Source organism: Ixodes scapularis, unplaced genomic scaffold (genome assembly GCF_016920785.2).
Source record: "Ixodes scapularis isolate PalLabHiFi unplaced genomic scaffold, ASM1692078v2 PGA_scaffold13__105_contigs__length_92229423, whole genome shotgun sequence".
Lineage (NCBI taxonomy): Eukaryota > Metazoa > Arthropoda > Arachnida > Ixodida > Ixodidae > Ixodes > Ixodes scapularis.
This window is the reverse complement of record NW_024609839.1, coordinates 79,674,999-79,702,033: the sequence shown is the minus strand read 5'-3', so window position 1 is coordinate 79,702,033 and position 27,035 is coordinate 79,674,999. Positions and strand designations below refer to the sequence as shown.

The window sequence follows — 27,035 nt, the reverse complement described above, 5'->3', positions numbered from 1 at the left end:
AACTAAAAGACAGTAAGTCTGCACGCGAGCCTATGTAACGTAACCATGCCGTATCCGGTACTCAAGTAAAGAATAAAGGGATAGAGCTTTCCCTTTTTCAGTCGGGCACTAACAGATTTACGTTTTTTTTAACGTAAAACATTTATAAGAAAAACATCAGTCATCGACAAAACATTTAAAACATACGAAATGGAGCCTGGTCATAAAAATTTTAAACGATATTGTGCCCAACGTGACCGCAGATCGCTCTGGCGATTGGTGCGCGTGACATGTCACGTGCGAGATGGATGGTTGATTGTAGGAGGATTCCTTGCAGGCTTGCGCGCGCTCCGTCCGGTCGGTTTTATCCGATCGAAGGCTAGACGCCTTTGCCAACCGACCGTGAACTCCCCTGTTTGCAAGGCCCACTTCGTCGGAGGTTTATAGACGTGCTGAATTCAGAGAGATTGTTTCTAACGTACCGTTCCTTACTTTTTGACGGTGCACAAGCGAGCCTTCAAGACGTCAAAACCGTCCGAATTTCACCCCGTCCGAGTTTGTTTGCACCGCCTCGTACGCTCACGCGGTACACAGGACGGCGAAGTGACGGAACGCAGTAAGTTTGAATACCTCAGGCGCTCAAGGAAAGTGAAATCAGCCATTTGTAGTGGCCGAGCCTCATAAAGGGAGCTCACGAGCTCTGCACAAGTTAGGTAGTTGGGTCAGGATTGACACCGCGGTCGCCATTCCTTTATTTAAATAGCAGTCTGCCTTGAAAGCCGACCTTATTTTTCAGTGGCTTGCACGACGCGACAGTGACGATTAAGTGACTCCGAGTCGAAGGTTATAGAACCCATGCGGCGTCGGCAATCGATCCATCTTTGTTTCGTTAATCGTCCAGGGTCGTCCTTAGACACTCCGAAGAAAATATGCACGCAAAGCGTCGACAGATAGACACGTTTGAAATGGCGAAAGACGGAACAACGCCACCAGAGCCCACACGTAGCCACACGTAGCCACACGCACCGAGAGACACGCCAGGCGCTGGCGTGGACGACGGAGCAACGGCCCCGGAGCCCCCAAAAGTGTTTCGAGCGATTCCCGCCAGTTCGCGCAACAATCGCAACCAAACTCTGAAAAAGGTCCATTGAGATATTGCGTGTAAAAGTATGCGCATAACCAGGCATAGCTGTCACGAAGAATAACGCGATCTTTTATCTTATATTACTGTAAACGACTTAACTTTCGCGGTGTCCTAATTTTCGCGAATTTCGCGAATCGCCTACAATTCGCGAAATATAGGTCACGCGAAAAATTCGGGTAAGTTATAAACACATTGGAGTCTATATTGAGATCCCACCGCTTCGCAAAAATTAGAGCCCGCGAATTATTCCAAAACTTCAGCTTTGACCTAAATCACGAAATATTGAGCCCGCGAAAAATAAGTCGTGCACAGTATTTCATTTCACGGCTGGAAAAATATGATGGAAGCTACCGTCGTAGCGGAACGTAGAGTCAAAGTTGTATGCTTTTCTCGAGCAACTTTCAAATCTAATCTTGGCACATTTCAGTCTTTTTCAACTTGAGAGTGCTTGGTTTTGCCGTCTGTTACTTGCCTTCTTTATGTCCCATCGCTCTATACCTTCTGTTTACATAAATATGCGCCTAATGTCATTCTGTAAAATTTTCTTTCTTCCTGCAATCAAATTCTCTCCCGTGTTAAATATAGCTAATTGAGATTGTACGTACGTTGGGCACCGGACGCTACAATAGGGAGTTCGACACCAATCTGTATAACTCTGTAAATGGAATGCACAAACACGAAACACTGATACTATTGCGTTCGTTTTAACCATGTCGCGCAATGTACACTCTGCGCCAATATGAGCTGACCCAGTCTATACTCCTATTCACTTAAACATGGATTGCGAAAGACTGAACGAGCCACCAAAGCCAATCAAACGCCGTGTTGGTGTCACGTGATATTCCGGACGAACTGGATTGGCTAGGCTTGGCCCCACAGCCACCAAAGCCAATCCAACGCCCTGTCAGTGTCACGTGATATTTCGGACGAAATGGATTGGCTAGGCTTGGCCCCACAGAATTACAGATTTGGCTGGGCTTGGCTTGTAGCGCCCGCTGGGGTCCGAAAATGCCTGATAGGGGGCCCTCGGCATGCTAAGTTACGACACCGAGTGTCATAGAGCATCAATCGGAAATGTAACTACATTTCAGCCTTTCTTTTTTTTGAACAGCTTAAAGAGGTGGTGAAGAGATTTCTCTCACTTAAATAGTATCCCTTATGTCCCTTAACCCGAGATGTTTCGGTGGCGCCCCCTTATGATTTTCATCAGTAACGTCAGGACCAGGATTTGCCTCGCTGTGACGTCATGAGTTGTGATCTTGGCTACTTAACCATCCGTTACTCCGACAAGTTTAATTGCTTGAGTACGAAAAAACAAAAGTAAAGAAACGGTGCAAGCTTGATATCGTTGTGTTCTTAAACCAGCACCGTCGAAGTTGACCCTCTGACAATGTTCTCCTGCCCGTCGTTTGGCCACTCGAAAAAAACATAGCTCTGGTAGAAAGCGGACTAGAGCGACGCTTTTGGTTGCGCACGTTGCTAATAACCTAGGAAACACGCATCAGTGTATCTCCTAATGCAATAATAATCGCAAAATAAAATTTAAAAAAATAAAAAAAAGAGCCGCGTTCTTGCCTTTCACTCGCAGCCAAAACAAGCGGTCAAGCGATCTGGGGCGGATTATACGCCGCCATTAGTTATCCTAGCCACGTTCTTGGGTTGGCAAAGCACAGAACACAAGCTTAGTCATGCACATCGTTAGGGTTCGGCTATTGTCGTCATTGCAGCGATCGGACACGAGCCACTCCCCGAATGCTCGTCGAGCTATTGATAATCGCGAACCCAAATCGAGTGCTCACTCGATGCTACGGTACAATATATAAGCCGGATTTAAATGCAACTAGGGGACTATGCAAACACTGCGGCCTCCAGACCTGTCGTCAAGGTTTGCGAAGGAGAGATTGAAAGAAAACGCTCGCTTTCAATCTTGAAATTACAACGCAACAAGGAAATTTCTCGGTCGATGGCTCGACGTGCCAGTATACTTGGGTCGCACTATGGTACCTCGCGTAAAGTGAAAAACATTCCAACTGAATATCGTTGCAGCGCCCCTTTATGCTAACCGGAGCTCCCCGTGTCGTTCTGAGCCGCCCCATGCAGAACTCCGCCCGAGCCAGCCCGTATTGCCGTATCCCTCTCTCACACACACACACACACACGCACGCACACGCACACGCACACGCACACGCACACGCACACGCACACGCACACGCACACACGCACGCACGCACGCACGCACGCACGCACGCACACTTTTATCTAATACGCGTGTACATCCTCGCGTTTTCTTCCCGCGGATATATGAGACAGTAGGGATTCCTGAATATTCACTGCCGCGCTCCTCCATGAACGGGAACGCGACAGCCGCCGAAATTCCCACGCCTGCCTTAATCTGGGAGGTCCTTCTTCCTTCTCGTATACCCTGCGCAGGGAGGCAAAAGTGCCGACAACGGCATTTCTCGCACCCTTACCGGATGCCCCCACACCCACGCGGTGAATCTTCAGAACATCGACCGCCTTATCGTGACGGCCGCCATGTTGAGTTCTGACCATGCTGAGTTGGGACGAAATGACAAATCAATTTAGTTGCCATTTGGAAGGAGCTATAATTCAAGCGGTTCCTGCCAATCGTTCTAGCTTTTCCTTGGCTATGCTTTTTTTTATTATTGTAGTTATGATTGAACAATTTACTTTGGGGTGTTTCCACAACAGATCGTACAATGACTGTCAAGGTCATGTTTCTTGTACTTCTGTAATAAATACATGGAAAAGCCATGTTCTTGGTAGAAACATTCTGCTATATGTTGACTCAGTAGCTAAATGTTAATCGAAGGTATAAAATTATAAACTCGAGGCGTGGACATTATAGATTTCACTATCGTAATTTGCACGGTTGTCACTGCCACACCAACGCAGGCACGTAATTATTCTTTCTCATTTATTTCATAAACAGTTTACAACATGTATACCAAATATTAAAACTTACAATTAAATATTTTTATAAAAACAAATTACGAAACAGGTAAAAAAACACGTTTTAGAGACACCTTTACACATTTTTACCAACAAACATTTTTTGCAAAACGCCGCAAAATATATCAAAATGTGCGTCTTAAAATGCAGCTTACGAATATATATCTAAAAGTGCTTACCCATCATTGTAGTTTTGTTAGTAATCCAGAAACGCAAGTAATTTTTCTAAAAGAAGAAATATTGCACGTCAATATTAAAAAAAAAAAAAAGAAACTCCATCTTTTTTTTTTTAACTCTCATTATCTCCTTTAAGTAAGTCGAACCAACTTGTGATTACAAGATAATGACCTCCGATTGAGAGCAGCGATAACAAACCTTCCCTCAAATTGAGCTAGCTTGTCTTCATTATAGGGGCTCCGCCGCACGACGTTGGCTCCCAAGAGATATTCTCTACAACCGACAAAGTGTGTACGACGGTACTGGTCGAGTGTCGGCAGACGCCACTGCTGCCGGCATGCCGGCAGTTGTGACAACTTCTATCTGTATTCCTTGCACGTTACATTACACGTCGATACTTTGAAATGGTACGCCGATGTTGTTTGTCTTCCACCTCCCAATGTTGAACACCAATATAGCGACCCCCCAGATACTACTTCCCTCGCTTTGTTTGCGCGGTGACTAACCTTCTTTTTCTGCACGCTCGAGTTTTAAGGCAATCTGTCATTCATAATTTCATACTGTTTGAAACTGCCGGCAGCAGTGGCGGCCGCCAACAAACCTTGAGGATGTGTGTCTGTGTGTGTGTGTGTGTGTGTGTGTATGGGGGGGGGGGGGGAGAGGGGGGTTCTTTGGAGGCAACACAAGGGAACTGAAATATAAAACAAAGCTTGTGACAGTATGACTTTTTGAGAACTAAGCGCACGCAAACGAGCTGGTCAGGAAACTTTATAATCTAACACCCTGAGATCAGGACGTTGGTCAGTTCTCGTACTCTTGACGGAGACTGTGTTTGCGGGTGCTTGGAGGGGGATGCTCGTTGCCGGAAGCGTGTCTAGTGTTGTAGGGATTTAGCCTGTCAAGCCACGTCTGGTCAAATCGTCGCGACGTCATGTATTGTTTTCTTGATATTCTCTTGTTTTTGGTATGGTGGAAGAAACTCGGCTGTTCTTGATATTTTGTGCTGCGTTGTCCGTTTTTTTTTTTTCTCTAGTTTTATGGTTTTAAGTTACTACGACCTTCTACGCTCTCCAAGAGAGCAGCACCGTTGTACACACTCTGTCGATTCTAGAGAATATATCCGTAAACGACCTATTTGTCGCGGGCTCGATACTTGGCGATTTAGGTCAAAGCTAAAGTTTTGGAGTAATTCGGGAGTTCTGATCTTCGCGACGCGGTGGGATCTCAATACAGATTTCAATGTGTTCACATCTTAGCGGAATTGTTCGCGGGACCTATTTTTCGCAAATTGTAGGCGATTCGCGAAATTAAAAAAAAAAAAATAGGTCCTCGCGAAAATTGGGTCGTTCACAGCATCTCCTTGGAGCCGACGTCGTGCGGAAACGCCCCTCTTAGGAAGACAAGCTAGCTCAATTTCAATCAATCAATCAATCATTCCTTTATTTCACGTCAGAAATTGATGTAGGGTGCAGCGGCAAAAAGTCAAAAGTTGGACTTGACAAGCGAAGGTTTGTTGTCGCTTTTCTTAATGGAAGGTAATACGCTACTCAATATTTTGTCATCAAAAGCTGGTCCAAGTTACAGCAAAAAGTTAGGGAAAGCTTTAAAAAACATGTTTTTTATTTTTTTGTTTGTTTTAATATTGACGTGCAATTTTGCTATTTTAGAAAAATAACTTAAGTTTCTGAATTAATAACAAAACTACAATAATGGCCAAGCAAGTATTGCTTTATATATTCATAAGCCGAATTTTACGACGCACATTATGATGTATTTTGCGACGTTTTGCGTAAAGTTGTTTGTTGGTAAATAATTTGTGAAAGTGTCTCTAAAATATGTTTTTTTCACGTATTTCGGAATTTGTTTTGCACAGAAATATATCGCTGTAATTTCTCATATTTGGGGTGCGTGTCGTAAATTGTCCACAAAATAAATGAAAAAAAAAAATTAACTACGTGCATGCTTTGGTGTAGCATTGGCGGCTGTGCAAATTACACTAGTGAAATCTCGGCAATGTCAACACCTCGAGCTTCTCAGTTCTATATATCTGGGAAAATATTAGCTACGGCATTCAGATATAGCTGAACGTTCCTCCTACAAACATGGCTTTCACATATCTTTATTACAGAAATATTAAACAAAAAAAAATGACCCGGGCAGTCATTGTGCGATCATTGTGTATTGTTTATCGCCCAACCCAGCTACGTCCTATTTCAACACGGTAACCGTAACACGAAAACGGTCTATACGACGACATCGACGCGTTCTCTTATAGGACGACTGGAGCGACAATATTGTCTAAGACAACTGATCCAACGTTGACGTCACGCGCGTTCGATTGCGTGCGGCGCGGAAGGACACCCAAAACCATCGATGAGGAAAGATGGCGAAGTCTGTCGAAACCCGCATGTTTGTACAGGGCACACAAGCTATAATACTATGCGGAGCACAAGTTCGTCTGCCTCTTGCGTGGGCTTTGCGGTGACGTCAGAACGCCCAGTTTTGACTGGCTCCGATTGCAAAGAGAGTGGGCAGACTTCAAGGCCACTATCCTTCCACTATCACTACACACTATCAATGGCGAAAATTGAAAAGCGCAAAAGACAAGGACAAGAGGGAGACTTGTCTTTTGCGCTTTTTAATTTTCGTAATGTTTAACCAACTAGGCCAACAAATCATTTTGCTACTATCAATGGCCTCTATCCTTCCAGTCAGAGTTAAACAGAGTTCTGCATTTTGACGTCACTGTAAGTCCTGGGCAAGAAGCAGACGAACTTGCGCTCCATATAGGCTCCTTGCACAGGACGTCATTTCCGTTGCCCTCCAAAGAAGAGGGGAAGAAGGAGCTCCCCTCTTATCAGGACCCTCCTTTGTACCTCCCGGATTTGTACAGGCGTCGCTATTCTCCCCCCAGAAGATTATAGAAGATTAACCTGTCACTCAAAATTCTTACAAAGGCAGCTTCCCTCTCCTCCTCTTACTTGGTGTTCAAAAGTGTGCGATGTGACGTCGGTGCAAGGAGCCTATACACGGCTTGCACCAGCTTCCGGAAGCGTCATGACGCAACCAGAGCGGAAGCTGAGAGAGTCTTCCGGTTTGGAGGGAGACGCTCCCAACGATTAGAGATATCGAGCAAAGCCAAGAGACGCTATTGGACAGAAAGGACACCATTGGGGGCGCTCCCATCGACCGTGACACCTCTTCTTCCGGCTTCACTTGGGATTTTCTCGTTCATCCGTTTGTCGCCTTCTCGTCGTCCTGCCTTAATGATTCTGATAATCAGTTGGGAAACTCACCCTTCAAACGTGGACCGCTCGCGTCCACCGAGACCAAACTAAATACGATAACAGTGCCGCCCTTTAGCGACGAATCAAAACATGAAAGTTGAAAGTTGATATAGCACTTCGAGATGGTGCCACAGGCCCTCACGCAACTCGACCTGAACCAATATGTGGAGCCGTGCAGTTCCCGGAGTGGCCGCTGCGGGAAAAACGGTGGCGTTGCGATCGCCATTAGCTCGGTTCTCAAGTACGTATTAAAGTCACTTTTTCAAAGCAGGCTTTCCCAACTGAGTTGTTCTAGTAACGTTGCCTTCTGCGCAATGCCACCTTTGTCTACCCGGCTGTGGAGCGCATTCTGAGCTTGCGCAGTAGCTCGCTTGTGCGGAATACGAGGCGCCTCGCTTGCGTACAAAGACATCTGACTTGGCATTTTTCGATTGGTTGATATAAACCGGGAAAGAGCCCCACGTTGTCTGCACGGTGCTTAACGTAGTAAAAGAAAACTTTTAGCCTTTTTAAATTGGTGAAGACCAATGAACCTATACCATGATGGAAATGAAGGAATGGCTGGCCGCAAGTCGGCAAGCCAAAGTGGAAAGGCTGGAAAGGTTGCCACCGTCGCTAATAGATGGCAGTAGCTGTCCATAGTTTTGTGTCGAGATTTGTTGGCCGACGGACACCATACTGGGGAAACTAGCCTTTAACAGCTCCGCTGTAAAAGGCCCTCAAACTGTGTTGTATTGAAAGGCTACCCGGAGTTTTTCGATTGGGCGATATATGCACTGGAACGGCGCACAGGGAAGTCGGCCTCGCTGTACGCCATCTGCGGAGTTCTCAACCTAGTAAAGGGGGCCCTGAAACAATAGTGCATTAGAATGCGACCCACTTCAGGCAAGCACACAAGTGCCATACAACACAAGTACACTATAATCACTCGAAGTTGTGGCGACAAGTTGGCGGAGTGAACGCTGCGCGTTTTTCAAAACAATTTTTTTTTGTCGTTTTTTTTTTTTTTTTTTTTTTAGTGCTGGGAAGGAAAAACCCAAACAACGTTTGGTAGACTATGAATGCCTCACATTTGTTGTGAATAATAGTATATAACAAAAACGAGAAAAAAAATTCTCTCCCCTTTAAAACGCAAGTCCGACATCGGTACCTCTTCTTACTTTACCGTGCACTGGGAGTAATCGATCGCCGATTTGCTTTGTGCACAGCAGATCGGAGCACGTTGACAAAACGTTGGCACTGAAAAACCCAGGTGCCCTGGGCTGAAAGCCCACTCCTCTCGTTTCGAAATGGACCATCATCGTCTTATCGGTGTCGGTGGGCATGTAATCACTAATGACCGAGTCCCACTAGAGCGACAAACAGAGACAACCGACACCGACAAGCATCAAGCGCGTGCAGCAAACACGCGAAGGTACCTTTGGCAGGCTTGCAATCGTATTCACACGAGGGATGCTTTTCCGGCAGGGATATGCGTAACTTCAGTGATCAGCGGAACCATGCGGGCCTCCCCACCCTGACTCAAGCGTTCACACGAACGGCGGGAGTGGATAGATGGATGTTAATGGCTATACCCCTTGTAGCGGGCGGTAGCTTGCGCCACCTAGCCGAAGTCTAAAAAGACCACCTAGAGGGATGTCAGTGTTGTCAGACGCATTTAGCGATGGCACTCTCGACAACACGGCTCGGTGCGCGCTGACGAGAGTAGATAAAAATGGAGACGGAAATGAAATGGCGATATGCGATTATGGCAGTAGCGCTGTTAGGTACAGAAGATGACGAACTGCTTCCTGCTAAACTAAAGACTCTTCCTGAATGGGTGGATGCAACACAAAAGACGTAAAATCAAAAACCAGTTGTATGAGGAGTGGCTTCAGGACGGCCTGGATGAATATCGAAGACTCCTTAGGATTCCTTGGACGACATGCGCAACAGCGCAAGCCACAGCAGGTTAGGCGGTCCCGACGCCACCACCGGCATCTCGTTGAGCAAATGCTGCAAAGTCGCCAGACACGCCATTGAAAATACCGCCAATGGCAAAGAGATCCCACACCAAGCCGGAGAGCGTTTGCGAAGTCCGAGCAAAAACTACTCCCATTCCCCTGGGATGTCTACGTCAGTGCGGCTCCGCCCAAAAGTGTGACGTTGTTAGCACGTGGTGCGCGTTCCGGGGATCAAAAGGAGGGATTTCTCCCCCGTGTGAATACCCCTTGATTACCGAGGGACTGCAAGCCTGCTAGAGGTCCTCGCGTGAATGCCACACGTCTTTAAGCTTGTCGGTGTCGGCTGTTTCTGTTTGTCGCCCTAGTGGGACTTGGGCCTAAGTGTGATGAACGCTCAAGATCCCTGGTTAGCTACCGTATTACGCTGGTCAGATTGCGTATACATAGAGCTGAAACACCAGCCGCTGTTGTAAAAGGCAGACCAGCGTCCAGTTCTTTCCACCTCAATACAGAAAACGTGACCCGGAGTCCTTCTCGCCTGTATAAAAGCTAATAAACGAAGTTAAAGTTTCACTCGCTTCGAAGTTCGAAAAGAAAATGAAACAAAGCATGTCTGTCAAGCCTCGAACCACCAAAATACATCATCCGAAGAAGGCACTCTCTTCTGTATCATAGTCATACACGCGCTGACGAGACCCCTCTGGTTCATAATGCAAAGGCGTATATATAAAAAAGTAGACACACGACAAATCCACACGCTCCACAACCCAATCACGTCAGCGGCGTTGTTTTCGAGACAGGCAATAAAGTATTCCATGCATGTCCGCGGTTCCACTTTAGTCTCAAGAGCCGGGCGCAGAACAAAGAGGTCTTCATCTCCATAAAGGAAAGCCAGACGCCGCCGCGACACGTTCCTCAAGTCAGTCATCGATTTCGCTCGCAAAACCCGGACAACTCCGTGCGTAGACAGCAGCAACAAAGACCACAAGAAAGACAACAATAAAGGCAGCAACAAAGACAACAACAAGAACCGCAATGAAGACAATAAGGACAGCAACAATGACCAAAACAAAAACAGAAAAAAAAAAGACAACAACGAAGTTAGAAACGACGACAACAACAATTACAACAACAGAAAGCAACAAAGACAGCAGCAAAGACGAAAACAAAGGAACGTGGCGTCCGCGCGTTTCTTCTTTTTTTTTTTTTTAACTTTGTTTGTCCGGCGACGAGTCAAAGTTAAAGAAGATGATACCTCGAGAAACGTAACAACAGCCCAAGAAAGCTGCACAAAGTCATATGTTCCACCATCCTATAGCGTGAAGGGTGAAGAAGACTTTCGCTACAGGCCAGAAGCGACAGCCCCTTGTGTACCACCCCTTCCATGGACAGTGAACTCGACCGTTTCTTCTCTACTCCCCCACTCCGTCTCTCTCTCTCTCTCTTCATCTCTTCATTTCTACTTATCCCCCCCCCCCCTGTCTCTCTCTCTCTCTCTCTCTCTTTGAACGGCTGGGCTCTGTGCCTGCGTATCGATTCAGTCGAGGCCGGGGCCCGGGTTCGCGCACCCCACTTTTCACCTCGTAAGATGGACCGAAGCGGAAGCTGCAGCCCTATCCGAACCAATCACACCCCCCGAATGCTCCTAAGTCAGCACGCCCTTCAGCGTGGTTAACCAATCGGAAGCACGACAAAATCAGCCGTGACGTCACAGAGTTCAACCGATATAGTCAATCAAGCGCCCGGGGTTGAACCGTGGCGTTGCACTTATACGATGGTACCTCTGGCCGTCTTCTATAGTCTTTCCGTGCTCGTGAAGTAAGCACGATTGATTGCAAGCCTGCAGCCAAAGATGCCTTCGCGTGCATGCTGCACGTGTCCGAGGATTGTCGATGTCGGTTGAATTGGCCTTTCTAAAAAAAGGGCAACGGCCGGTTCCATTTTCAGCATTCGCGTGCGTATGGCGCGTGCTTGGCTCTCTTTCCGAAGCGAAAAACATGCGCGTGCTGCTGCGCTGAGAAGATCGAACGCTAGGCTGAGAAACTCTAAATATTGTAATGGTGTATACACACCATGATGGTGCGATTTTGCCGCCGTCTGATTGGTACCATCAGGTCGTATAGCGTCGGCTACGTCTTGACTTTTGGCGCGTTTACACTTGCGGATTCGCGGGCGGATCCGCGCGGGCGGAAAGCGGAATTTCGAGCCGCGGGTGCACCCAAATCGACTCGTCGCTGGCGAAGAATCCGAACATTGGTCCCGGACCGATCCAGAGTTTCCGCCAGGGACGAGACGATTTGGCTGCACCCGGCTCCCAAAATCCTCTTTCCGCCCGCGCGGATTGGCTCGCGAACCCGCAAGTGTAAACGCGCCGTTATAAGGTGAAACCAAGTACAGATGAGACTCGGGCTGTAAGGAGGGTGTGTGTATACTCCTTCAAACAAAGCACTTGGGGCTGCCAATCGATGCAATCAACGAAGAGAGTTTCGTATTGCTCGGCAGCCAATAAGATCGCCGCATCTGCCGCAAAGTTCGCGCTAAGAACGAATTGCGAAACGATCAGCGTTAGTATATATAGTAATCCACGCCCTAGTGCTTTAAGCGGGAAACACATGTACGACGAAACCTTCCGATCCGACGTGCGGACAGCCGGAATGACCTTGGGGGGAGAAGGTTTTCGTAGCATCGGAGAGCGTTGAAAACCCTCGCCTCCGACCGTCGTATTGCGCGGTCGGACGTCGGATCGGACGGTTTCGTCGTACATGTGTTTCGCGCTTTAATCCGTATTCTTATCGTATAATACATCATAAAAAAAAAAACAGTCTGTAGAAAGTTTCTAAGACGCGTTTCTTTCTTGTACGACCGTACTGTCAAGTGGGTCGTATAAAAAAATGTATGCATTCGCGTTGGAAGCTTACATACAAATGAAGCGAGCGTTCGTCTAACATGCTTGAGGCATATGTTTGAGGGTAATACCTGTCATAGCGTTTGCAGAGAACTCCGTGTGTTTCGTACGATGTATATATGAGTGGTGCGACTACTGCCTTTTAAGCGATTAACGACCGTATCTAGGCAACCTCGGTTGCGCTCCAACTGACGACTGCGTCCCATACGGCCGACTTTGTGTCTGCGCGGAGGTCGACATTTTAGGGGCGCCGATTTGCATTCAAAATGTCGTGGGGCGCGCGGTCGTCGGCGACGTCGGGCGCGACGCGTTGCCGTCTGCGATTAATGGCTTTGATGCTTCGATGGTCGACTGCGACCAACGGCGTCTCGCATTATAGCGACCGCGGCAACGCGGAACGAATCTCTCGCTCGCGATTGGAATCATTGTCCGCTGGCGCGCGAAAAAGAAAAAATAAAGATGGCGGGACTAATGTGATCTCCATCTTGAATGTTTTACACGCACTCACCTTATCTCGACTCCCGCTTAAAATGCGCGCGGCTGCCGTACTCCGTTTCACACTCAGACGACGCTATGCATATACGATCCAATTAGCCAATCAAAGAGTTCTAAAAATACATCGTCAAGGCGCTCGATGTTTTTATGCGTGCGCTGATCATGGCTAAACCAATCACGCATAAAAAAAAACTAAAGCTCAGTATCGCGGCGCGTTTACTATGCGTGATTGGTGTAGTCGATGATAAAGCGAACGTACAAAGGCGACCAGAGCAGTAACGAGGCATGTTTGGCGGGCTTCTTGATTGGCTGCTTCGGGTCGCAGAGCCGGCTGCCGTCGTACTCGAAGTGAAATAGATTATAGCAGCTCGCCGCAAGCGCCAATTTCCTTTTTCTTGGGTGTAATTTATTATTCCGTCATCATTCATTCGCGTGGTCCTTTACATACATGCACGGAGGCGGAATATAAATTACTGCGAAATTTAATTTTATAATGAACAGCTTCGTTGTCCGCTATACCGCTTCCTATGTCGCGAAGTCTCTGAATATGTAAATGGTTCGGGAGGAATTTGTAAAATTTACGACCCTTACAGTCACTGGCAGGATGAGAAGGGTAAGGCGTATAAATGTTTGCGGATTCCCGCGGCGTCTAGGCTCCAGCACACGCTTGTTGCCTTCCGTCGTGCTTTGGATACGCGTGCACGCTGGATGTTCACCAGACGCCGAAGTTCTATCGAGAGTATAGGCCTCCTTCGCTGAAACTTTGAAGCTCATTTTGGGTAGCGCAAGCTCAGTTGATTGGGCCTAGTACTACTTGTGGCGCCCTCATTTTGGGCAGTACAAGCTCAATTGATTGGACCTCGTACTACTTGTGGCGCCCTTTTTTTTTGGTACTACAAACTCAATTGATTGGGCCTCGTACTACTTGTGGCGCTCTCATTCTGGGTAGTACAAGCTCAATTGATGGGGCCTCGTACTACTTGTGGCACCCTCATTTTGGGTAGTACAAGCTCAATTGATTGGACATCGTACTACTTGTGGCGCCCTTTTTTTTTGGTAGTACAAACTCAATTGATTGGGCCTCGTACTACTTGTGGCGCTCTCATTCTGGGTAGTACAAGCTCAATTGATGGCGCCTCGTACAACTTGTGGCACCCTCATTTTGGGTAGTACAAGGTCAATTGATTGTGCCTCGTACTACTTGTGGCGCCCTTTTTTTTGGTAGTACAAACTCAATTGATTGGGCCTCGTACTACTTGTGGCGCTCTCATTCTGGGTAGTACAAGCTCAATTGATTGAGCCTCGTACTACTTGTGGCACCCTCATTTTGGGTAGTACAAGCTCAATTGATTGGACCTCGTACTACTTGTGGCGCCCTTTTTTTTTTGGTAGTACAAACTCAATTGATTGGGCCTCGTACTACTTGTGGCGCTCTCATTCTGGGTAGTACAAGCTCAATTGATGGGGCCTCGTACTACTTGTGGCACCCTCATTTTGGGTAGTACAAGCTCAATTGATTGGGCCTCGTACTACTTGTGGCGCTCTCATTCTGGGTAGTACAAGCTCAATTGATGGGGCCTCGTACTACTTGTGGCACCCTCATTTTGGGTAGTACAAGCTCAATTGATTGGACATCGTACTACTTGTGGCGCCCTTTTTTTTTGGTAGTACAAACTCAATTGATTGGGCCTCGTACTACTTGTGGCGCTCTCAATCTGGGTAGTACAAGCTCAATTGATGGCGCCTCGTACAACTTGTGGCACCCTCATTTTGGGTAGTACAAGGTCAATTGATTGTGCCTCGTACTACTTGTGGCGCCCTTTTTTTTGGTAGTACAAACTCAATTGATTGGGCCTCGTACTACTTGTGGCGCTCTCATTCTGGGTAGTACAAGCTCAATTGATTGAGCCTCGTACTACTTGTGGCACCCTCATTTTGGGTAGTACAAGCTCAATTGATTGGACCTCGTACTACTTGTGGCGCCCTTTTTTTTTGGTAGTACAAACTCAATTGATTGGGCCTCGTACTACTTGTGGCGCTCTCATTCTGGGTAGTACAAGCTCAATTGATGGGGCCTCGTACTACTTGTGGCGCCCTCATTTTGGGTAGTACAAGCTCAATTGATTGGGCCTCGTACTACTTGTGGCGCCTTTGTTTTGGGTAGTACAAACTCAATAGATTGGGCCTCGTACTACCTGTGGCGCCCTCATTTTGGGTAGTACAAGCTCAATTGATTGGGCCTCGTACTACTTGTAGCGCCCTCATTCAGGGTAGTACAAGCTCAATTGATTCGGCCTCGTGCAACTTGTAACGCATTCACTGAGGTTTTTTTTTTTTTTTTTTTTTTTTTTTTTTTGCATATTGTTGAAGAACGGGAAAAAACATCTTTCGGCGTCCGAAATCGGTTAGATTCTACGGCGCAAAAAAATCGAAAGTTTCGGAATCGTGCCACCACCGCTAGGGTAGGCGTCTCTCATCATCTGGGTGGTGACGTCAGAACATCTGGCGTCCCGACATTTATTTTTCTCCCATTTCTTTGGAACGCCTGATACAGCGTTTCTTGGTTCACGCTCTTCGTCTTAACCTTTACCTTTGCTTCGACGGCGTTAGAATTGTCTCGTTTCCTTGTATTTTCCTCGTTCTCGCGTTCCGCACCAGAGCGAGCACGCTTTTACATGTGTGACAGTTTGAGACGCTCAAGTTTGTACTACCCAAAACAAGTCCTAACAAATTTTTTTTTTTTTTCGCAGCGACTACTGGGCAAAGCAGGAGGCTTATAGCGTGTGCCAAGCGGACCTTCCGCTGTAAAACGAGCCTGAAAATTTAGCGCCTGCACATAGAGACCTCAAACGTTCAGCGAATCAGCACTAGGCTGGCCACTTTTACTGCGTGAAATATCAAGGCGCAGTTTTTTTCCCCGTGGAAAATGAGAGCAAAAAAATTTGCCAAAGTCAAGGTTGAGCGCGTTCGCAGACGACCCAGTTAGCGACGCTATTTACTTGTGGCGCCATCTTCCGATAGGCGCAACGAGCAGACAACGGGGTGCGTCGTCTGCTTGCTGCGCTTTGATTGCGCTGGGTAGCATTTATGAGCTTTAGTAGTATACTTCGTTTCAGCTTCGGTCCAGACGCAGCCAAGGCTACAAGCGCGAGCTCCGGGCTTTCAGCATCCCTGCCGAGCACGCGCGCTCGTGCAGTGCAAGCACTGTTCTGGGCCACATGCTCGCGCTTGTAGCATGGGCTGCGATCTGGACCGAAGCTGAAACGAAGTATGTTCACTGGTTTTTGACTCTCGTCCCACGAGAATGTTTGCGTCACTTTCAAAGACTGCATACGGCCGTTAGTGACATCCGAGCGGAATAAAACGGCACGTTTAAGCGACACTCGTTAAAAAGGCGTGCTCACCATGGAGTGAGTTTTGCGAAGTAACTACACCCCTGACAAAGCCGAGTGCGTTGTTTCGAATCTATACCACTGTTTCAATGTTAAACAGGACGCAGTAAAAAACAAGAAACATTAGTAATATTTTTACGGAAGCAATTATCACGTGTCTTTTCGTTTCACACCAACAAAAAGTATCAAATTGCATATTATTACAGGTCAAACAAACCATTTTCCCTGTGGTAACAATCATTTTAAATAGAAGTTAATTTTTAATGAATTTACTGGTCTTTGCGGTTGAGGCGCAGCCGCCAGTTTATCGATGGTACCATGGAGGGACAAAGAAGGCATGAATTGTGGGACCGCTCTCAACCGCTGGGAGAAGCAAGCCATGGCCACATCTCCCATTTTAGCCTACCATAGCACCGCACACGATGAGATAAGATGCACTGGCTGGAGGTGACACTAGACTTGCCTGCGTGAATGCGGTATATGGCAAACGTGTCCGTGTCAATACCGCCCCGCTACCTTAAAAAAAAAAAATGTCTTTTTTTTGTTGTAAATTAGCTTAAAAAATGAGAACGACGAGTTGTGTCACACTCTGATAGCCACGCAGTTGCAGTGGCAAAACGACGTTCACACGTTTAACCACGCGGAGCCGATGGCCTCTACTTCATTTCACCTCAAGTCCAGACGTATCCGTCGCTACAAGCTGATGGCATCAATCAGACAACGTGAAAAGCGCACCATCATGGCAATCTTCATGCTTCCGTATATGTTCTATCATTGATCAACCAATCAGAAAGAAAAGAGGCCTAGTGACTCGATCTTTTTACGCTGCTTGATCGTCCCATTAGCTGAGTCTGAACTGAAGCTGAAACTAAGTATAGCTATTTAGGGCCGACGTACCGTATTCCTTAAAGAGGGCCGGGGGGGGGGGGGGGGGGGGTGCATGGAGCTACATAGGCATCATAAGACTGATGGCTCAATTTATAATTAGCTAAACACAAAAGAGTATGTAAAACGATTTTGCTGTTTCCCGCGCGTTATGGTGCAGGTGCACAAGTATAGTTCCTGACAGGATTAGACCGGCACGGAGGTCTTTCAGTTTTCTCGTCTCCGGCACAAGCTGCCGAGCTTCGATAATACTTCGGCGTCTCGTGAGCTTCGATCGTGCGAACGAAGTCAAAGCACGATGGAAGGCAACGTACGCGTGGTGGAGGCCGGTCATCGGCAAGAGATGTACTGTTTTTCTCATCCTGGCAGTCTTCTAAGCACTGGATTTCAGGGGACTTTATAGTGTGCGGCGAAAGACCGACGAACTTGGCACGTTCGCAACACAGTCCATTGGCGCGCGTTACGAATGTTCTAACGCCAGGCGAAATTCTTCGCATGTTTGCGGCATGCTATGGATACTGACAGCTGAAGACCCACAGCTCGTATTACGTGTAATTAATGCGGTTCAGTTGGTAGAGCGCTCCACTCGATATGGAGAGGTCCCTGGTTCGATACCAGAAGCAGGTGGAATTTTTCAGCGCGCATCAGTCACATAGCTGAGTTTGGAGAGTTGCGTTTGTCCTTTGTCCTTCGTTCCCCTTCTCCACGGATTTTTATGGTTTATCCGTATTACCTCTGCGACTAAAACGAGATTACGGCAAGGGCCGATAAGAATTCAGAAACACAAATGACTAACTGATACACGTCAACGTAAAAAATAATCACGCCCTCGGTGATTATACGTGTATTGCTTCATTAAGTCCAACCTCATACCACTAGCTGGAAAATAACCTACTTTGAATTCCTACATTGTGGTCTGCGGCACAAGTTTACCTCGTAGCAAAAATGAATTATCATCCCATCTAGCAGGTTTGGATGTACTTCCAGTTGTCTTCGAAAATAAATGCGCTCGTTCTCGTTTAAAAAAAACAATTGTCATACACGGCTTCGTCAAATCCAGCGCGGATCGGCTCACATTTTTCTTCGTGAACTAACGCGTTTGAGCCCAGATAATGTTCGCTGTACTTCTACATGGATCCCTCGTACCACTATAGGCAACACCGCTGGCCGAATGCAGCTGTGCCCTAGTTATAGTTACACAACGTAATTTGTGCAGTCAAGTGGTGAGTTCGCGGTCTCGACAGCGCATATTTATTGTTGGTGTACATGCCTTGCATGTGACGCCATATGGCACCATACCAGCCGCCACTGACGCTCCTGTGCCCATATACCTTCTTCTACTCGCGGAGAAGAACAGATTCGATGGTGTCAAATCTATGCCGCAGGGGGTACGGGCACAGGAACATGGTACGGAGCAATGGTGGCTGACGTGACGTTTACGCAAGCCGTGTACACCCATCCCGCGAAGCTGCTGGTTCAGTTAGTCCACACATACTCCGCAGCGCAATCGGTCAACGGAGTAAATAGAGCTGACTTCGCGCTCCATTAGCAATGCATCGCCGATACAGCAATGCGTTAGAGCCAGGTTTCGTTGGAATCGACGCTGTTCGTCGACTTAGCGCCGCGACGTATGTGTGAAACCGCTTTTAAGCCGCGGTCAGACTGTCAATGCAAACAGCAAAAGACAGTCTCGCAGACGGTGCATGATGGCCGCTTCTTCCTCGCATGACGGTGCCATCATGTTAGTTGTATCAAGACTGTCTGGAGGCATGTTAGAAGCACACATAGGTACGAGGCAAAAGAGCTTCGAAGATACTGGAGGCGTTGTCCGCAGACGGTTCTGTTATCAGGTCTGCAGAGAAACTCCGTGTCTTTTATACGAGCAGCGGAACTGCGACTTTACGCGTCAGAAATGGAATTTCCTCCGTCAGACACCAACGAAACCGATCATAGGGGTTGTATGCACTTTGGTTGAATTGCTGAGTTGGACGCTGCTCAACGTGCGCTGCCGGTGAAGCTTACAGAACCGTTCCGCTCGGGGCACACCATACTACCGCGGTTGCCGACATTGACAAATGACTAGTGGAAGGAACCTCCTCTTGGGATGCTCGGCACAATAAAACAACGAGACATCGGAAGAAACACGTCTTCCCCCTTTTTCCGTTTTCTGGCAAGCAGTTCAGCATGTCCGTGAAACAAACCTCCTTCCACATCTATAAGCCTTCTTCCTCGTCCATTCTGTCTCTTTCGGTCATTCCAAATAGAAAACGGCTTGGCGAATCCCCCATCCCCCTAATAAAACTTTAACGTCGACAACAAACGCAAAAGAAAAGAGATATATATATATATATATGGTGGAAGGTCGTCCTGGATATGCGGCGCTATGCTCGAAACGACCTTCTCGTGTCCCTGTTTTTTTGTTTTTTTTTGTATGAATCAGTACTAACTGTACCAGTTCTCGAGACTTCTGCTATGGACACCACTTTCAGGTATGATGTCTAGTGAATTTGATGCCTATTAACAATGGGAAGGAAAACACCGCCAAGCGCTCCCCGCTGCCGGTGAACCGTTCTGCAGTGATCATTCAACTCTGTCAACTCAGGGTCGACCGATCCTTGTGAAATCACTCGGTGAGCAAAGAAGAAACTAACGATGCAGACATTGCTTCAATTTTGTTTTCCAGATTATGTACTTGACATCCTCTTACAGTTAAAAAATAAAAAAGAAACAGTAACCTCCGAAATATTTTGTTCAACATTGAAAGGTGTTACTTATAAAGGATTGAAATTATCTCTAAGGGCCCTTTAAGCGTCGTCCATGAAAGGTGTTACTTATAAAGAGCCCTTTAAGCGTAGCTCACTCAAATTTCATCCCGCGTTGAAGGCTGCAAGGATGTGTGTCAAAGAATTCTAGCTCAGGGCAAGTGGAGCGAAATCAGCGCTGCAGTTCCTGGGTTCCGTTCTCAGTCCCACCCCTGCTCGTTTCCATCTGGAGCAGCGTGCTTCCCCGTCACCACTCTGTATGATACACTTTAAGGACCCAAGGCTAGCAGTCCTATTGTAGCGGTTCAATTTCTCATCTACAACGAAGCTATCAGACAGCCACTGTGGCAGACTAGCCTCCCGCTCTATAAAGGCCCATACAACAAGTTACTTTATGGCTGCACTGCTTGCAATTGTGTGTCACTTTCGCTGCCAAATGTGCATTTATAATATTACGTGTGTTTTCTCAGCACTGAGATAAAAATAACTCAAAGAACCAGCATGAAAATTAAATAAAAAATGGAAGACATATATTTGGGTGCTGTCTGTCGCAAATCACTAGCTTGTTCGTGATGAAAGGGATATGCGCGAAGTCCGGACGACCAAAAATTTCACAAAAAAAAAAAAAAAGACGCTACGCAAGAAGCTTTTTCACCATTTTAAGTATAGTCTCTGCTGATATTAAGGCTCGTTTTTGCCACGACACGTACAATCACGCCTCGTAAATTTGAACCCCGTTCATATGTATAAAGATATCCCTCTACATAAACAAAAATTCTGGGGACGAACTGGCTGAATACGTGCAATTATGTCTCGTTATTATTGACAACTCATTTTTTTTTTTTTTTTTTTGTAGAGACGGCGTTGGAGATGGGGTATATAAAGCGTGTTCGAAATAAACTTTGCAGCTGAGTTTGAGACGTTGCCTCCTCTTTTACTACCTTCTGTTGTGTTCCCTTTCTGCCCCAGTCTCAGGTTTACAATCATGTTCAACTTACACCATCTCGCCTGCACTCTGACTATTTTTTCATATTATCTACGTTTTTTTTTCTTTTTTTTTTTTCTTTTTTTTTTTTTTTACGGGGAGACAGAGGCGTCCGCTCAAACTACACATGACTGCAACATCTAAACTGGTGACGACGATGTTCAGCACACGCAGCTTTCCGCGTACATTGAAATCAATACGCGCGACTGACCGCCAAATGCTCGTCCCGGGGAATCGGTATAGACATAAACACACGCACAAAAAAGCCAACAGCAATTTTTTTTTTTTGTTTACTTGGCTAACACTACATTCTCACAACCTCCCGTATCTATAAGGCACCAGAATTCTGCCTGCCTCTAATCACTTTATCAGTCCCTGGCAGCTCAATAAAAGCAAGGCAGGGCTTATTGTATTTACGCCTCATGCTTCATGATCTGTTTTGCCGCGATGTTACCGGCCTATTCCGCAATGTCATTGAACGCCTGGGACTCGCCAAACCTCGCGTTTCATCCGTTGTCACTGACTATAATTCATAGTAAGACCTACAGGTATTCTGTCTTGATGGTTATGCATTGCCAATTGGTAAAGAGGCACCCACACATCTTGTCGCCAATACCGCATTGGGATCGGAGCACGATACCGATTGTTGTTCTTATGCGGAAAGCAAGTCGTCTGCTTCTTCGCAGCAGTTGCGGTGACGTTAGGAAGACGCTGAGCTCTGATTGGCTTTGATCGAAAGGATAGTGAGTAGACCTCAAAGCAGGGTGTAAGATAGACAGGTGGGGAAACGGCCCATAGAAGCCTACCGCAGCGCCGTGACCGGATTGTGTACTCGTCTGCTTGCTGGTACCCTCGATTTGCGACAGATGGCGCTGCGGCGAAAGGAAAAAAATTCGAATCGGATTTGCACGGAACTCTATGGGAGAGTGCGCAAAATAAACCGAGAGCACGACAGTCCTCCATCGAAAATGCACGAGAAATTGTCTCCGTCAGTTTCACTGGTCGCCACCGGACGCCCATTCGGCGTGAGAGTTCGTGGTGCTCCACATAGATGGCGCCACAGAAAAAGAGAAAACCGAGGGGGACACAATCCGGTCGCTCATTTGGCTCTCGTTTCCCCACCTGTCTATCTCACACCCTGCCTCAAAGCAAGCTGCCTTGAAGTCTACCCACTATCCTTTATTCAGAACCAATCAGAGCGCGGCGTTTTGACTTCATCCCAACCCTCCAAAAGAATCAGACGAACTTGCGCCCGCATTGGCTCGAGTGATCACAAAACGATCACAAATTTGTGTCGTTAGAACTCGCCGCTGTCAGTAGAGTATTTACACACTTGGATACCGTCTACTTTGATGAATTATACTATTGCGACCCGAACACAAATTTGTGACCACCAAAAATCGTGTTCCGTTGGGTATGAAATCGTGGATGTCTGTTGAAACTATACGTCAAAGCAATCTCAGTTAAGAAGAACGCGGTCAATCGTGTATAGAGTGGTGTTTCAGCCGTAAATGTTTTTAACCGTGTGATAAGGTGTTGAACTGGGCGAGTTGGTAAAAGTTTGACATGGTGGGTGTAACAGCTTCAAGAAACGAGGAAGGTGAAAGGAACAGACGAGACAGGACAATAGCTGTACTCGCAACTAAAATGTTTTATTTGGAAAGGAAAAGAGAACACATACGTCAGTACCAGATAACACAGTGTGTAATCAAACAATACGCCCTTCACAAGGCACGTGTCATTAAAATAGGTTCACTCGACGCAACCATGCCAGCCATGGTCTGGCGCAAAAAGGACAGCTCCTTATTACATAAGGCCCAAGCAACGGCTCACTCACACATCTTTCTCCGAGGCACAAAATGTAAAAAGCCTGAATAATTTCAGAGTCTGCACGTGTCAGCCGGCCTTTGACGAGGTGACGGTTGAAGGGAGGCATAGAGAAAGGGCCACTCGCGAAATTATTAAGGCTTTTTATACTTCGTGCCTCGGAGAAAGATGTGTGAGCGAACCGTCGGTTGGGCCTTATGTGATAAGGAGCTGTTCTTTTTGCGCCAGACCATGACTGGCGTGGGTTGCGTCGAGTGAACCTGTTTTAATGATACGTGCCTTGTGAAGGGCGCATTGTTTGATTACACACTGTGTTATCTGGCACTGAAGTATGTGTTATCTTTTACTTTCTAAATAAAACATTTCAGTTGCGAGTACAGCTGTTGTCCAGTCTTGTCTGTTCCTTTCATCGTCCTCGTTTTTTGAAGCTGTTACACGCACCGTATGTCAAACTTTTAACCGTGTCTCCATGAGGTGCGGATTGGTTTTAAACCTGCGACCGAAATGCTCTTACAGATGATACCAGTCGGTAAGCCTCGAATCGATCTGAGCCAGGAAATGCCGGTTTGTGCAGCCGAAATTGAGATAAAAACAAACCGAATGCGCTGATAACGAAACGGAAGACGCCATTCTACGTACAGATTCACTGCAATACGACAAAGAAAAAAAGATGCATATTTTTCTCCCCAGTTTGGATTGCGAATCATAAGTACGCTGTGGCAGTTCCTTTTGTTTAAAATAAAGCTACGCATCCGTTAAAGAATGTCATGATGATATGAAACGTGAACTGACGCGGTTCTGTATTTGAGAAAAAACACTTAAGTCGTCTTCCTTTGACCTGAACGATTACGAATATCCAAACTAAATAGACCGATCTCATCGGCCAGTTTGACTGCGCCACCGCTGCCGCAATGCATCGAGGGAGCTTTAGTCTTTCTGCACGTGTGACAACCTCGCTGGAGCTCTGCGCGTGTGGAGCACGAGCCCTCTCGTGCTCTGCCGTTTGCCTCCTGTGAACTAAAGTTATGGCGGCGTCACGCATGCGCCGAACGCTTAGTGAGATCGGTCTATTCAGATGGATGCACCAGGTAGCCACAACAGCACTTTCAAAATAGTGCTGAAGCCCCAGATAAAATTTCTTAGTTCGGAGCTATCTCCCCCGACGTTCCCGACAGCGACGACGCACCCTTGACGGCATAGTGCTCCTCTTTTCCACCCCCTTTTCACCCCCCCCCCCCCCCTTTTTTTTTTTTCCTGTATTTAAGCAAACTCTTGGTGCCACCTTCCCGTAAGGGGAGGAAGTGGCCGAGTGGGCTAACGCTTCTCAGCTCGGAGCGTGGAGCGAAAGCTTGCGCTGGGAACCTCCTGGGTTCGATCCCCGCCGCCCCCGCCCGTTTCGATCTGGATGAGTTTCGTACCGGCACGCGTTCGTGTGATCACTACTGCGTGATGCACGTTAAAAATCCCAGGTTAGCGGTTGTACCGCACTGGCTAAATTTCTCATCTACAGCTAAGAGACCGATTACCCGTTGAGGCGGATCTCCATCAAGGCTGTATAAACATAAAGAGCAAGCCCATTTTTTTTACCTTCCCGTGGCGTTCGGTGCGAGGAGAGAACCGTGACGCATTATACAGAGATCTCAACATTTCCGCGCTTTCCGCAAAGCCTTACCCGAGCAGTCAATAGGGATTTCAAGCAAACCGTTAGCGTGTTCCGCGTATCGCACTACCGAAACCTTTAAAGCATGTTTTTCAAGGGGTAATCACACGCGCGCATCACGCACGCGCATCTCACGATGAAAACGTCAGGCTTTGCGATGTGCAAAAGCCTCGCGTTTTTATCTCGTGATGCGCGCGTGCCGAGGAGATTTTCCCTCGTGTGAATACCCCTTGAGCGCGCGCCACGGGATTACGGTATCACCCGGGCGTGCGTTAAAAACCAGGCTTCAAAGGCTCCGGTAGTGCGTCACGCGGAACACGGTAACGGTTTGCTAAAAGTCCCTAATTACACTGCACGCGTTCCCTCAAAAACGTTAGGCGCAAGGCAGTTAAAACCTTTGGGTATTACGTCAAAGCCAGCGGTTCTTTTTTTTTTTTTTTTTAGTTTTTCTTATGTATTTTGATAAGTTAGGGTTAAACGCCCGTGATTTTCGAATTCACAGGACAAAAAAATACGCTAAAATGTACCTCTAGCTCTTTTTTTTTTCTTTTTTTTCAAGAATTTTCTTAGTTTTCTTTATTTGCTCGGTTAAATATATCCGCCTAAATTCAATTGACTTATGAAAAAACTGAACAACAACAAAAACTTGGTTTTGGGGAGAGTTCAGTGCAAGCAACGCTGCATCCTCGTGGCTCGCGAATCTCCACAAAAATTCATATATCTTCATAAAATTATTATGTGCCTAGAGTGCGGACTACGCACTTGGATCATCCGTCGACTACAAGCACAGGTGTGTTCTAACGCGACTCCAGCTGTGCTCTCGTTCATAAACGTCATGAAACGCATTCGTCAGGCAACAAAAAACAAAACAGAAATGGTAAAAAAAAATGTTATTAGAACATATCCCCGTTTCATTTCAAGATTCCATCGGAAATCTAGACCACAGTCAACTAATCTATGTAAAACCGAAGCCTCTCCAATACTTACAGTGAGGAAAAGGGAATAAGTAAAATAGAGCAAACAGTTAAACGGGTTGGCGGAGTCGTTCCATTCTCAAGATCAATAAAAGTCAACTCTCCAATGAAGGATCCATAACGGTTCGATGAATTCGATTACTACAATCCTGGACTTCTGAAGGCATCTAGCCCGACGAGGACCTGCGTTCTCTCGTACCTCGCCGCGAAACACGCCTCGTTCAACACACGCACACACACACAATCACAGGCCTCGACATCATCGCATCATCCTCGAACACGAAGGGACAAGAATGGACATCCAACCCTATATAATCCAGACAACATGTTGATCAGTTTTCCTTTTTTTTTCCTTTTTTGTTGGACACCCTAGAGTGTCCCGATGTCGCCAGGGGACAGACAACTCACCGTAGGTCCTCGAGTAATTCCACATCCTGCTGATGCTTCGTCTGTAACTTGGTGATCTGTTCGTTGTGGATGTTCCTCAGCTGGGTGTACGCCTTCACCTGAAAAATAAAAAGCAAAACAAAGTTCGCTAATCCATTGGAGACCCGTAATCCCTGCACCCGATGATCTGAGATAATCCAAAGGTTCGGATGAAGTTTGAAAACAAAATATAACCACGAACTTTGTGGATAGAAAAGGAACGTTTGGAGAGTCGACTTAATATTCTGGGGGATAATTGCTGGGAATAATTTTGTTTTTATGTAGAGACGTCAGAAAGAACTAGCGCAGAAAGACGACGGGGTCACGAAGGGCTGTCCACCTTTCGGGGAGGAGGTTGCATCCTGAAGTATCCTGAGCAGTGGTACGAGGGCTCGAAGGTTCTCGCGACGTTACCACCTTATCGAGAAGCTAATATCGCCGCAAATAATTCCCGGGCACGCATTCGGAACAAGGGAGTGAACCACAAAATTAGCGCTACGCCGACTGAATCCCCGCGTTGGGCGCCATTTCCACGACTGTCTCCCCTTTTTTTCGATCACACGCACAAACAAAATCGGGGCCGAACGAAACGTGCCCTGATTGGCGGGCCACTGCGCAGCGCGCGCTTCGCCGGCGCTTCGCGGCCGCCCGCCAGTAGGCGCCCGTGTTCCAGGCGTCTGGTGCCACCTGGCGGTGGCACGCAAAAGCGAACGTCGTTTGGCGGGAAAATGGGCTTTGTACGAATATGGCGGGAAGAAAAAGGGCGGTCGAGGGCAGGTAGGAAATAGAAAATGCTATTGAAAACAGAGTTGAAAGATTTCTCGCTATCCTTTCTTTCAAACAGGCAAAAAAACGATGTAATTTGTCTCTTATTAAGATTTTAAGAGTAATTAAGATGTCTGCGTCCGTTTCCATTGTGTATTATAGTTAGCGCAAGTTCAAGAACCGTAGAGCGTAGCGGGTCTCACAAAACGTGTACTGAGAATCGATTGACAGCGGTACTGTAGCTGCTGTTTTGTGGGAAGGCACATTGACGGAGATTTGCATTCGGCCAGTGTAGCTGTACAATGTCTGCAGCGGGTTCTTTGCTTTCACTGGAATTGATTAAGGAGACGTGTGTGAGGAGATGTGTGCTTTGGTGGAACGCTTCTGAGAGATGTTTTGCATGTCTTGGAGAAAAACACTAACGTGCCTTTCGTCTTCTTTTTTTTTTTTTTTTTT

General features: G+C 46.9%; 1 protein-coding gene across 1 annotated transcript in view; it reads right to left on the bottom strand.

The window, feature by feature from the left end:
* LOC8030552 (protein nervous wreck) overlaps nucleotides 1–26,358 on the bottom strand; it is a 147,657-nt gene extending 121,299 nt beyond the window's left edge. The window contains exons 1-2 of the mRNA XM_042289742.1: nucleotides 26,155–26,358; nucleotides 25,797–25,894 (exon numbers count right to left, since the gene is read on the bottom strand). Of these exons, the coding sequence (XP_042145676.1) occupies nucleotides 25,797–25,894; nucleotides 26,155–26,175 (119 nt within the window). The 5' untranslated portion in view covers nucleotides 26,176–26,358. The remainder of the gene's footprint in view (nucleotides 1–25,796; nucleotides 25,895–26,154) is intronic.
* Nucleotides 26,359–27,035: the final 677 nt, after the last annotated feature.